Below are 12,766 nucleotides of genomic sequence, written 5' to 3' on the forward strand. Positions count from 1 at the left end.
GGACACAGAGAGCTTAAAACTGCATTAGATTTTGGACAGGCTAAACAAATTTCTTTTTAGGAGGGCTGTGGAGCTTAATGAGGCATAACTAATGGTGTTCCACTTTTATCATTTCTGTGCTGCAGCCGCAGCATTAGTACAGACCAGCCATTGATTCTTGCTACAAACCTCTTGAAGTCCTAATCAGCTTCTTTGGTACAAGTTTTTCAGGGCTGACAAGCCCATTGTAGGGCAGTGTCACTGTAGGTCAGTAGTTATTAGTTGCCACTGAAAACAGTTTCTTTAACTACTTAAGGCTGAACTGAATTAAATGCAGAAGGGACTCAGGGAAGGATTATGGAATCTGCAGTCCAATAAGTGCCATCGAATAGAAGGAATGTGACATGGTTTGATAATCAGGGATGTTTTACATGCATTCCTTCATTGATGGCTTGTGTGTCCTTCAGTGGGGGGACTCAATAAACTCAGGGTACCTGTGGCAGCTATGAATAATGATATTTATTTCTGTTGATGGAGGAATGGCAGAGCACACAAGTGATGTTTCTGCACCGAGGCACAGGGTTTTTTCCCTGGGTTTTATTTGCAAATGTTGGCCATTGAAAATATGGGCTTTGGGAGAATTTATTGAGCTCTCCGCAGCCACTTTCCATGGCAACCATTTTGATCCCCACTGAACCAAGTCTGGCTCCCTTGTCCTGTGCCTCATCCATGTGGAATATTGTAAGGCAAGGTTTGTTTATAATGCAAGCTTCAATATTGCTCGGGCCATGGGAGTTGCTGCTCCCACACCCTAATTAAATCCAATGTATACAGGACTCTTTTCTGAAGGATTGCTGCAGGTCTGTCACTTGTCCTTGCCTTTTCTTTGTTGCACCTTGGATGGTTTATGAAAATCTCTGCCTTGCCAGCTCTGAGGATCAGTACTTTTGCTGTTTCCCTGGAAGGTTTGGGATTTGGGAAGCAGATCAGACCTGCTGACGTTGAGGGAGCTGCTGTACAAAGACAAGCACAGAGACTTAAGCAGAAGGTTAAACACAGGGAGACTTGGTGCAGGAAATAATGTCTGAACCTGTTGAATTAACCCCTGCAAGGGATTTGGGGTTTCCCAGTTCATTCCCTGGGAGCTGCTGGTTTCCCAAACCGCCTCCCCCTGGGGCTGTTCCCACTTGCTGCTGTGGCTTCAGGTGCTCCAGGAGCAACAAGGTGCCAGGGGAGGGAGCAGCCAGGGATTTCTGTCCTCTGTCACCTCTGTTCCCAGGAAGAAAGTAAGTGAGGGAGAGGCCAGCCCTGCTGCTGCCCAGAAAGCTTGGAGCTTTCCTGCTGTTCCAGGGATGGAGTGTTGCAGGAGGGGGCTAAAGCACCTCTTGCTTGCCAGGCCTGGGGGGAATAAAAACCAGGAGTGGAAAGCTGCTTCTCTGTAGTTCAGTGGGTCCTGCCTCCTGTGTAGGGTCTCTTACTCTTAAATCAGTGCTGCAGTGCTGCCTGGCTGAGGGGCATTTCCTGCCTGAGGGAAATGGAGCAAAACCATTTGCTTGAGCTGCTCACAGAAGAGATTTCCAAGGAGTCTGAGCTTGGAACATGGGGGTGTTTGACAGTGTAATGTCTCCTGAGGCTGTCTTTGAGCTGTCCTGGCTGAATATGCTTCAGCTGAATCATGAGTTGGGGTAACTCTGGAGAGAGATTTGAATAACTCTGCCAGTGTGAGCTCCTGGGATGTTTCAAGTGGCACAGTCCCTTTTTGGTTGCAGCTTTTGCTGTGTGCAAATCTCCACCCTCACCAATTAATAGATCCACTGGATGAACACAAAGTCAAGTGCTGTGAGTCCTGTAATTTCCATATTTCTTGTTTACAAGATGAAAATCTAATTTATTTTTTTTTATAATACATAGTTCTGTGAATTAAGAACAGGGTTTAAGATCAGAAGATGCATTGCAGCCTTTTTTCCAGGTTTAGAATCCATGGTAGTTCTGACTGAAAATCACCAATTTCACTGTTTCAGATGGCCTTGAGCAAAAATACCCCAACAGCATCATGTAAATATTGTTGTGTTTAACTTGTTAAATTCCTAACTTTTCACTGAACATCACTTAAAAATAACAAGTTTAAACTCTGTGCCAAGTACATATTAATGACAGATGAAATTTGTGTCAAACTTTCCCATTCCAGGCATGGAGCAAGTGCTGGCCTGTGACCCTCAGTTGTATTTATCACCAGCACTTGTTACAGAGACAGAATGATTGTTAATGAAAGCCCAAGAGCTGGGGCTGTGTGGGTATTTCCCAGTAGTTTTCCTTAAGGCAGAGCAGTGTATTCATCCTGGAGAGTCTGCTGTTTTCCAGGAATCATGAGGGGGAAAAAAGTTAGTACTCAAAATACTTAATCCAAAGGAATAAGTATGAAGCTAACTTAGAATACTGACTTTGAGTGTTTAGTCACTGAAAGTGTGACTTGCTATGAACTTTAACTACAGCATTGCTCCTTCTGAGGGAGGATTTGGGTGACATTGTGCATTCCTGGGGTGAAAAGCACAGCACACAGCTCAGTATCACCACTTACCCTTCGTGCATGTCCATTTTTAGTCCATGTATTCCACATCATATTCACCAGCTGCATATTTATCCAGCAGGACTCATATTTTTCTAGACAGGAATCAAGTTATTTGCTTCTGGAGATGGCAGGAGTTCCTTATGCTTTCCTAAAATCCAGGCAGGTCTTACTCTGACCAGGTGGAGCAGTTGTCTTTGTAGGCTGTAGTGTGAAACCAAAAGCAGTTTGCATCCAAAACCACACCACTATCACATCCAAAATGCCTGTTTTCATCCGTTTAGTCTTGCCTCTACCTGTCTTGATTCCAACTTTGCCTCTGCTCCAGCTGGTGGAATGTGTTTAAAGTCCTTCCCCTCCCAAAACTCCTCAGTTCTCACAGCTCCCTTTGCCTGGTGTTGTGCAGCTGGCTGTGAGTCCTGCCTGGCCAGGACAATCACAGCTCCTCTCCGAGCTCCAGGGTCGTTTGGGAGCCTGGCTGCCCCTGGAAAGGGTCTCCAGGGTGGAAATTCAGCACATCTGGGCAGAGGCTCTTGGAAGAGACGAGGAGTGATGTGCAGTGAAGGAGATAAACCAGCAGTGCTCCTGCTCCCTGCAGTCCTCATCCCAGCAGGTAAATCAGGGATGCAGTGCTGTGCTCCCTGCAGTCCCCATCCCAGCAGGTAAATCAGGGATGCAGTGCTGTGCTCCCTGCAGTCCCCATCCCAGCAGGTAAATCAGGGGTGCAGTGCTGTGCTCCCTGCAGTCCCCATCCCAGCAGGTAAATCAGGGGTGCAGTGCTGTGCTCCCTGCTGGCCCCATCCCAGCAGGTAAATCAGGGATGCAGTGCTGTGCTCCCTGCAGTCCCCATCCCAGCAGGTAAATCAGGGATGCAGTGCTGTGCTCCCTGCAGTCCCCATCCCAGCAGGTAAATCAGGGATGCAGTGCTCCTGCTCACTGCTGGCCCCATCCCAGCAGGTAAATCTGGGATTATGGAGCCCCTGTCTCTGCTGTCCCCATCTCCCACCAGGCCTGCCTGTCGACTCCCTCATCAAGGGGGGTCAGGAAAGATGAAGTGTCCCCACTATCCCTGTTTTTCCTTTACAAGATGATGGTGTCCTGCAGAACCCCTGAGTTCTGTGAGGGGTTGTCCCTCCCTCACCCATGCTCAGCTTTAACGACCAGATCATGCCCGAAGCATTTTTATTTTTAATTTTTTTTTTATATTTTTAATCAAACAGTGTTTGACGTGTTATACCTGTTGCTTTATAACTGTAATGCCAGAATAGGCACTTGAAGGCAATGAAAACATTTCTTGCTGTTGGTAATCTGGCATGGCAAACTGGGTTATAATGGACGTGGGGTCTGCGTTCCCATCTAAACTGTACACCAAATGTCAGTCAGCCCGTGCCAATTAGTGCTTATGTTGCTAGGTCACCGTGGTCAATTGAAAACAGCATCAATAGAACTTGAAAAGGTTTCTTCCCGATCAGACCTCCTGACATATTGAGCAGAATAATGGATGGGAAAAAGCAGCCAAGGCCCCTAGCCTAGATTCCGAATACTCGCCGTAAGAATTCATTTGCAACCTGCAATTAACTGGGAAGAATGGGCTCCCAGAAGGAGTCTGGGCGCTCGGAGAAGAAAGCCCCCGGCTCCCGTGTGGCACATGTTTACTCCTGGGACGGTGGGGAACCCTGGGCTTTGAGCTGGGCTTTGAGCTGGGCTTTGAGCTGGGCTTTGAGCTGGGCTTTGAGCCGGGCTCGGGAGCAGCGCGGGGGAGTCGGCAGATCTGCCCCCGGAATAGAGGGGGGACAGGAACCTTCCAGGGAATTGGAAAAACCTCTGGGTCTGCTGCTCGTGGCAGCACCTGGTTGCGCAGCTTCAGGCTGTGATGAAGGAAACCATGAACGAAGGTGGCCTTCAGGGAAATTTGGGAATACATTCCCCCCTCCCTGGTCTCTCTCCAGCGCTCAGCCCCCCGCAGTCCCGCTGCAGGCACGGCTGGGGGGACCCTGTTCGGCTCCGAGACAAATCTGCTTTTGGGGGACATGTTGTGGGACTGTGGGTTCCCACTGCAGTGTCTCTTCCTTACACAGAAACGCTGGAGCTGCTCCTCTCCTCGCCTGGAACCGCATGCTGCAGTCCCCCAACCAGTTCCAGCCGGCGCAGTACCAGGGGATGGGACCCATGGGATACCCCCAGAGACCCGAGGACCGCATGGACAGGGGCAGACAGGTAGGAGCACCCTCCGTCCTCCTCCCCTCCAGGGCTTCCTTCTGGCGTGGCTGTGGGCAGGCAGTGTGGCGTGGGAGGGCACTCCAGAGCTGGTTCCAGTGTGTCACTGTGTCCCCACTGAGAGCAAGGCAGGTGACTTCCCAGCCTTGTCCTCCCCTGGCACGAGGTCTGTACCAGGACTGCACCACCACCCTGTCCATTAGCACAGCTCAGGCACTCTTCCTGCAGCCTGAGCAAACATCACCTGAAGGCAAGTATTCCAACCTCTCCTGTGAGGGAATCCACAGCTACACCTTTTGGGGTCAGAAGGGTTTCTCCCCAGCATGTTTTAAATGTGGATTCTTACGACTTCCTGTATTTTTCCTCTCGAGTGTTTGTTGGCTTTCTCTTAGCTGAAAAACTACTTAATGCAAATGTAGCCCCAGGAATAAACATGTCTGGGAAAGGACATGTGAAAATAGCTCTGTGTGGTTACATGGGAACAAGGGAACATGATGGGAGAACCTCATCCAAAATTACAGGTGACTCTGTCAGCAGTTCATGAAAATGCCACAGAGTGAAAATGCTGCTTGAAAGTAGCAGGTGACTTTGCTTAGGGAGTTTTGGGAGGGGGGGTGTTCCCAGTACAATGTGATCTGTTATATACTCTTGTTCCAGATCTCTGAGCGTTTCCAGTGCTATGTCCTGATTTAAAATAAATTTCAGGTATCTAGGTTAAACTCTTGGTTCTGTTGCTGCTTGGGGAAGTCAGAATTGTGGGAAGGTTCCTGCTCAGTGCTGGGGAGGAGGAGGGCTCAGCTGCTGGGTGACAGCACAGTTGCCCAATATTTTATCTGGAAACCAAGGCACAAACTGTTGGAAACATGCCTTCTCCTGGAACCTGGCTCAGCTCAAGACAAGTCACTTTTTAGTCACTCCTAGGTTTTTTTTTTCCTCCTCTCAGCCTGCCCACCTCCCCAGTGCAGAGGCACATGTGTTACCTGGCCCAGCCCCAGCACAGGGGAGGCAGTACCAGTACCAATCCTGCCAGCACTGGGTCTGACTGGCAGCAGAACTCACCAGCACGGGTGATGGTCACACTGAGCTTACTGGGGAAGTGTAGTCGGGCTTGAACCTTTGCCCAACTAGGCCCCAGTGGTGTTTGTATTTTAAATGTGGATGAGGTGTATTGGTAGGATCAGTTTTCAGAAGTCTTTCACTTTGGGTTGCACAGGTTTACCCAAAACACCAGAGCCAGAGGAAAAAATGCCTGATTGCACTAATCCATACCAGGGGCTGCTGGGATAATGGAGAGAAGTCAGTGGAGGATCTTTGTGCCAGTGGAGCCTGGACAGTGTTTGATTGGGCTGGGGAATAGAGCCTTGAACAAGTGTGCCTGGCTGCACACTCTGCCCTGCCCTCCGGCCTGGGGGGCTCTGTTTGCTGAAGGAGTCTGTGCTTCAGGGAGTTCATTCCCAACCTTAAATCTTAGTGCCCAACAGCCACAGCTGGAGTCACCAGGGTGAGCAGGAATAGCCTTCCAGAAGGGTTGGGAAGGGCATCCCTGGTTAGTTCCCTCTTGGGAAGCTGTCTCGGAGCCTCGTGGCACCCACAGCCTGGATCATGCTGTGGTCTTGTCCAAACCAGAATTCCCCTGACACTGGCACAGACCCATCTGCTGGTGCAGGAAGTGTTAGAACTGGGTGGTGACAGCCCTTTTATTTATACCCACACATAGTGGATGTTAAGGACAAATCTTTCAGCTCCAGGAATTTTACTTCCTTAAAAATTCCCTTTGCAGTGTGTTGCTTTCCAACTGTTTTTTATCTCCCCTTAGATTTTTGTTGCCTTTTGTTGTTGTTGTTGTTGTTATTTTTAAATGAACTTTCCAATGTCATTATTTCCTCGGGGCTGGAGTGAAATGAGAAGGTACCTGAAAGGCTTTCGGGTGCCAACCCAATCACTGAATCCGGCCTTGCTGCCTGCAAATTTCAAAGCTTTAAAGCCTTGAAAAGGGATTCAAGTGGAAGTGGTGACACGTAGCAGCATAAATAATTATCTTTGGGCCCTTTCACCTCTGAATTCTTTTTTTACAGCGTGCAGAACGCGGCCTGAAGAGGTTAATAAACGCGCTGCCGCGGAGTGCTTACAAAATTAATGCAGCTGCCATGGATCCGGGGGGCTCCCTGGGAGTGGGGGTTTGGGGCCTTCCAGCTCTCCCAGAAAACGAAAGAATAAACTTGGTGGTGCTGTGCAGGTGTTGGGCATTTCTGTTCCAACCTGTGGCCGCACACAGCGGAGCGCCCGGATCGGCGTCGCGCGCGGCGCTCCCGGGCCTCCGCATTGTCCCTCCGCACGGGGATTGCTGCTGCCTTCCAGGGATTTTTTTTTTTCCAAGGGATGTAGCCAACTCGTTTCCTTTTTTAATTGCCTGCAATCAAACCTGGGAAGGAACCTGCAAGGTTCCCTCCCCGTGCAGGCTGCAGGGAGCCTCCCGGCAGGTTGGGTCACCGGCTCCGCGGTTCCCGTGGATGTCTCGGCTGCCGTGGGCTGGGGATTTCTTTGGGAGAGAGGAGAGGCAGCCCCTCTTCCCCTCCCCACCAAAAACACCCCGAGTAAGGGGCGAACAAAGCCTGTCACTGCTGTTGGTGCACCATATTTAGTTTACTTTCTGGTCTCTGCAGTATATCAGGTTTGGGAATTATTTAAGATGCTTCCCGGCGATTCTGTGAAATTTTCCAGTGCATTTTTCACTTGATAGTTGATGCCTCAAATGCCTAAATTTAAGTACAAAAATAAATCTCATTTGGAGTGATTTCCAGAGTGGGATTTCAGTCTCTTTGGCCTACTATTAAAGTGTGAATGAATCTGGAAAATGCTGCTTCTGTAAAAAATACAGTTTTCATTTTTTTTTCCCTTAAAATACTTCCGTACACGTAAGTATTTTAAGAAAAAAAAGAGAAACTGTGTTTGCCTGCCCCGAGTGTGAGATACCCCACTTGCCGCTCTCTGCCTGGGGCTCTAAAAGCAAAGCACACCCAGAGGTGTCAGTGCTGGGAAGTCCCTTGGCTTTGGGTGGGTCTGTTCCCCGGAGCGAAGCCGTGGCCGGTGCAGCCCCGCTCCCCTGCGGGGGTTCAGCCCTGCCTGTGTTTCCTGGGAGAGCTGTGGGATGTCCAGCCCTGGAACCGTGGTGGAGGGGGTTTGGTACCTCTCTGTGCAGGGGATGTGGAGGGTGCATTGTTCCAGTCCCGAGTGGCGCCTCGAGCTCTCCCAACTTGTTTACTTGTGGTGTTAATCCAAAAAATAAATGCTTGCTTTTGTTTGTTTGCTTGCAGGCGTACGGCCCCGGGAGGCCCTACCCGCTCCCTCCTCCCGCAGGAAGGTACAGCTGGAATTAGCTCCTGGCTTCTATTTTTATTTTTTTTTCTTGTTAAACATAGGAAACGTCCGGATTTTATTTTTTTTTTCGCTTTTTGTTCTTTCTATTATTTTGTGGGGGAGAGGGGGGAAAAAAAAAAGAAAAAAAAGTCGATGAAACTGTTAAGCACCATCCCTGTAGTTTTTAAACTTGTTTAAAATGTGCATATTTCTTATGGACCTGGTGCTGATGATTTTTTGGGAGGGGGGCCGTGTGGCTGGGAAGCGGCGGGTTGTGGAGCAGCCCGGGAGCCGCTGGAGGAGCTGGGGGTGCTGCGCTGTCTTCCTCACTCATCCGAGCTGTGCCCCTCCCTCCGGACCCCAAACATCCCCTGCTCCACTCACGAGAGCCTGAAAACAGCCGTGGAGTTCTAAGGAATGCCCAGAGCTGGGATTTGATGGGCGCCCGGGGCGCAGCCGGCGGCGCTGGAACACGTGGCCCTCGCCGGTCCCGGTTGGATGTCGGTCGGATGTCGGTCGGATGTTCCTTCAGTGTCTCGCAGAGGGGCGGATTTTTTTGGGACTTGGAAGTAAAACATTTCGACTTTTGCGACGCCTGCCTGTTCCTGGCTTGGTTAGTGGGGGCACAGCCAAGCAGAGGAGGTGGATTTGTCTGATACCTAATTTAAAATAGCCGCGGAAGGGCAGAGATTCCATTCGTTTTTAGTACCTCTTTCTAGGGATTTTTCTGTGTGAGTGTACCAAATCGGTAAATATTTTTATTTGCTTTATAAAGTGGCTTTTGAAATTCTGAGCAGCAGCGTGTGGTTAATTTTCAACCCCCTCCAGGCCCTGTTTGTATCTTTTACTTGCACATGCCCCCGTTTATGTTGAATTCTTGGAAAATAATTCTACCCGGCCTCTGTCTTAGCATCGAAAATATTTGTTTAAGCAACAAAACAAACAAACAAAACAAAAATGAGGAGAGCATCCAATTCAGCTTTCCCTTTGGATTTTTTCCCTTAACTTCATGTATTGTGTAAACCAGTAAACTTCCCAGCCCTGCTCTCACCCCGATGCCACAGTGCTCGGTGCTCCTTCCTTCCAGGGCGCAGGTGTTAATCACCAGCAACCAGGGAAAAGCCCAGACAGACCCGGGGGTAACCTTGGGAGGAAGGAATCATCAAACTGGATTCATTATTTTCAAGTGACTGAGGGTGGAGCAGAATCCTTCATTGTAGTGCAGCGTTCCGGGAGCCGGGAACGGCCTTCTCCCTCGGATGGGGAAAAGATTTGGGGCCCAAAAAAAAAGTCATTTTGCTTTCTGAGCGGGACCAAACCAGCAGCGAGGGTGAGTTTTGGTGGGAGTGGGGTGGAGGAAGGAGCGGGGTGGGTCGGCCCCATGCCCGAGGTGGGATGAACCCGGAGTGCCCTCCTGGGCCCTGGGAGCGATGCCTGGAGCAATGTGCTCTCCCAGAGGGTTGGGTTCCTGGGCTCCATGGCCCGGGGGTGGGATGCAGGGCCTGACTGTGGAGCAACCCCCTCCTCGGGCTCTGCTTTGGCTGCCTCTGCACCCCAGCTGCTGGTGGGTTTGGGGGTCGCCCTGGGACAGCATCCCCGTGGAGCTCCTGAAGCTGCTCTACCTAGAGAGAGAATGTTTTTTCCGAGCTGGAGCTGAGCCTGGCACGTCCCCTTGGATTTGACAGAGTTGGAGGGGGAAATCACTCACACCCCAGATGCTCTGAGCTGTCCCCCGTGGGAGCCAGTGGGGAGAAGCACTCCCCTATGGAAAGGGAGGGAGCCCTGGTGGTCCCCATGTGGCATCTGCCATGAAGGGAAGGGGGGTCCCTGCCGTTCCCCACCCGGGAGAACGCCCCACTTCCCCTCCCGGCTCCCGCATGGGCCTTGGGAAGGGTTCTGGGAGCCGGTCCGTGGTCTGGCAGAGGCTGAAATCCCTGTTTTCCACCCCAGAATCGTTCCCTCACGGCAGAGCCGGGAGCGGCGCGGGCTCTGGCTCTGCCCGGGGCTGGGGAGCCCCTGCCCGGGCCGGGGTCCAGCGGGTCCCCCGAGGATGGGGGAGCCGGGCACGGGGGGCACGGAATTAAATCCTTGGAGACTGAGAGGGAGGCGGAAGGAAGGAGCTTTTGGTGTTGTCCATCAGTCCGTACACCGAGAACGAAGCAGCCGACTCGTGAGAACAAGGCTTCCTTTTATTGTTAAAAATAAAATAAAATTAAAAATTAAAATAAAAGAAAGAAAAAATTGCCGGAAACTCCCGAGGAGTGTTTCCCGACGCGCGGGGTTTCCCCGGGAAGAGGCGCGGGGATAAACCCCGCTGTGCCGAGGAGCATCCTCCGGCCCGGCGGCCCCGGCGCTGCGGGGCCCGATCCCCGCCCTCCATCCCGGCGGGAAGCGGGGTCCAGCCCCGGGAATCCCCGGGCTCTCCGTCATCTCCGCGGGTCCCTGAGCTCGTCGGGAGCGGAGCGAAGGGCCGGCGGTTGTGGCGGTTCCGCGGGACGCGCGCCCCGTCCACGCGCGGTCATTCATTTACTGAGCGATATTTAACAACAACAACGAGAAAAACGGTTTTTTCCCCTTAAATCTGAGCGCCGGCCTTCCAGGGCTCTTCTGCCACGGCTCCCGCCGCCGCCTCTCGAGTCGCGACTCAATTTACCTTCCGATGGGGACAAGAGCGGAATCGCACTTCGGGGCACCCCCGCGAAATTAATTCTGCCGAGATAAGTTGCACTTCAGAAGGTTTATTGTGGCGCTCAGCGGGGCTGTGACGGGACACGCCGGGGCTCCGGGTGCCCCGGGGCTGCCGCAGGAGAGCGGGGCCGGGCCGGGAGTGGAGCCCCGCGGTCCCCCGGCTCCCCCCGCCCCGTCAGGGGCGCTCCCGGGCGGGATGCGGCGGCACGGGCGGGACGCGGATCCAGGCCCACGCGTGCACACAGACCCTCCACGCACACACGCGCACACGCACACCCTCGGCGCACTCACACACTCACACACACGCGCGCGGGGAGCGCCGCGGTCACGCCCGCAGCCCACGCGTGGACGCGCACTCGGCCCCGCCGCGGGGCTGCCGTCGGGATCGTTCATCCAAAAAACCGGAGAGGCTTTAAAAATAAAAACAAAACAGAAGGAAGGACGGGAAGGGGCCGGAGAGAGGGGAGCGCGGGGGCCCACGGGCGTCCGTCGGGGTCCCCGCAGGCGCTGGGCCGGCGGGTCCGGTCTCGGAGGGCCGGGGGGTCGCGGGGGGGACACACGGGACACACCGATTACCACGTCCTGCCGTAGAGCAGGTTGGGGCTGACCATGCCGCCGTTGTAGTCGGCGCCGGCCGAGTCCAGGGGGGCGAGGGGGGGCACGGGGCCGTGCAGCGCCGGCGGGCTGGGCGACAGCTCCTCCAGGTCGGCCGCCTGCCCCAGCGAGCCGGGGTGCGGGTGCGCGGCGGGGGCGGCGGGGGCGGCGGCGGGGGGCGCGGGGGCGGCCTGCCCGGGGCCCGGGGTGCCGCTGCCCGGCGGCGGGCAGGGTTTGCCGTCCTTCACCAGCACCGGCACGGCCACGCGGCGCGGCGAGGGCTGCTGGCAGAGGCCGCCGCCGTCGGGGTGCAACTGCTGGGCGGCCGCCTTGTCCTTGGCCTGGCGCTTCATCTTGTAGCGATGGTTCTGGAACCAGATCTTCACCTGGGTCGGGGTGAGGTGGATCAGGCTGGCCAGGTGCTCCCGCTCGGGCGCCGACAGGTACTTCTGCTGCTTGAAGCGCCGCTCCAGCTCGTAGACCTGCGCCTGGGAGAAGAGCACCCTCCTCTTCCTCCGCGGGGCCGCGTGGAGCGGCACGATGGCCTTGGCGCCCTCGGCGATGCCGCTCAGGCCGCCCATCCCGGCCACGTTCATCCCGGCCGACGGGCCCATGAACCTGGAGACTGAGCGGGAGAGGCGGCTCAGCGCCGGCGGCCGCCCCGTCGGGGCCGCGGCTTCCCCCGCCCGCCCCCCGCCGCCGCCGCCCCCCCCGCGCCGCCCCGCGCCCGCACTTACTGCTGGAGTAGCGGGGGTCGCCGCCGGCCCCGTACCAGCCGCCGCCCGCCGCCGCGCCGCCCCGCATCCCCTCGGGGTAGGCGGGCAGCTCGCCCACGTTGCCCAGCCCGCCGTTGCAGTAGCCCCCGACGGCGCCGTGCGGGAACTGCGAGACGCCGTGGGGCATGTGGTAGGCGGCCGCCCCCGCGGGGACGTGCTGCGGGACGGCGGCGGGCGCGGGGGGCACGGGCGCCTGGCGGTAGGGCCCGAGGGGCGCGCCCAGCCCGCCCGCCCCGTCCATGCCGCCGAACTTCTTGTAGCTCTCCTCCATCGGGCTCAGGATGTCGGTGACCGAGAAGGGCGTCGTGTGCTTGGGGCTCAGCGACATGGCGCGGCGGGGCGGGACGCGACGGGGCGGGCCTGGCCGGGCCGGGCGCTGCCGCCGGCACCGGCGAGCCGTCCGCGGCGGCCACCAGCCCCGGGCGCCGGTAGCTCGCCGGTTCTTTTAGCCCGGAGCCGGGTTTACGCCAGACGCGGGGGGGCGGAGCGGCGGCGGGCGGCCCCGGCCCCTCCCCGCCTCCCGCCGCCCCCCGGCCCCGGCCCCCTCCTCCCGGCCATTGTCCTGCGCCCGCCCGACGGCTCTTAAGCC

General features: G+C 55.2%; 2 protein-coding genes across 2 annotated transcripts in view; one reads left to right on the plus strand and one right to left on the minus strand.

Annotated features, from left to right (window-relative positions):
• Nucleotides 1–8,912, plus strand: part of XRN2 (5'-3' exoribonuclease 2) — a 37,041-nt gene extending 28,129 nt beyond the window's left edge. Inside the window, exons 29-30 of the mRNA XM_064650925.1 lie at nucleotides 4,624–4,762; nucleotides 8,077–8,912. Coding sequence (XP_064506995.1) covers nucleotides 4,624–4,762; nucleotides 8,077–8,139 — 202 coding nt within the window. The 3' untranslated portion in view covers nucleotides 8,140–8,912. The remainder of the gene's footprint in view (nucleotides 1–4,623; nucleotides 4,763–8,076) is intronic.
• Nucleotides 8,913–10,290: 1,378 nt separating this feature from the next.
• On the minus strand, nucleotides 10,291–12,585 carry NKX2-4 (NK2 homeobox 4). Its single transcript, XM_064650934.1, has 2 exons — nucleotides 12,139–12,585; nucleotides 10,291–12,026 (listed from the first exon to the last, which is right to left on the minus strand). Exons 1-2 carry the CDS (start codon nucleotides 12,503–12,505, stop codon nucleotides 11,380–11,382), a joined length of 1,014 nt encoding a protein of 337 aa, XP_064507004.1. The 5' UTR covers nucleotides 12,506–12,585; the 3' UTR covers nucleotides 10,291–11,379.
• Nucleotides 12,586–12,766: the final 181 nt, after the last annotated feature.

This window comes from Pseudopipra pipra, chromosome 3 (genome assembly GCF_036250125.1).
Source record: "Pseudopipra pipra isolate bDixPip1 chromosome 3, bDixPip1.hap1, whole genome shotgun sequence".
Taxonomy (NCBI): Eukaryota; Metazoa; Chordata; class Aves; order Passeriformes; family Pipridae; genus Pseudopipra; species Pseudopipra pipra.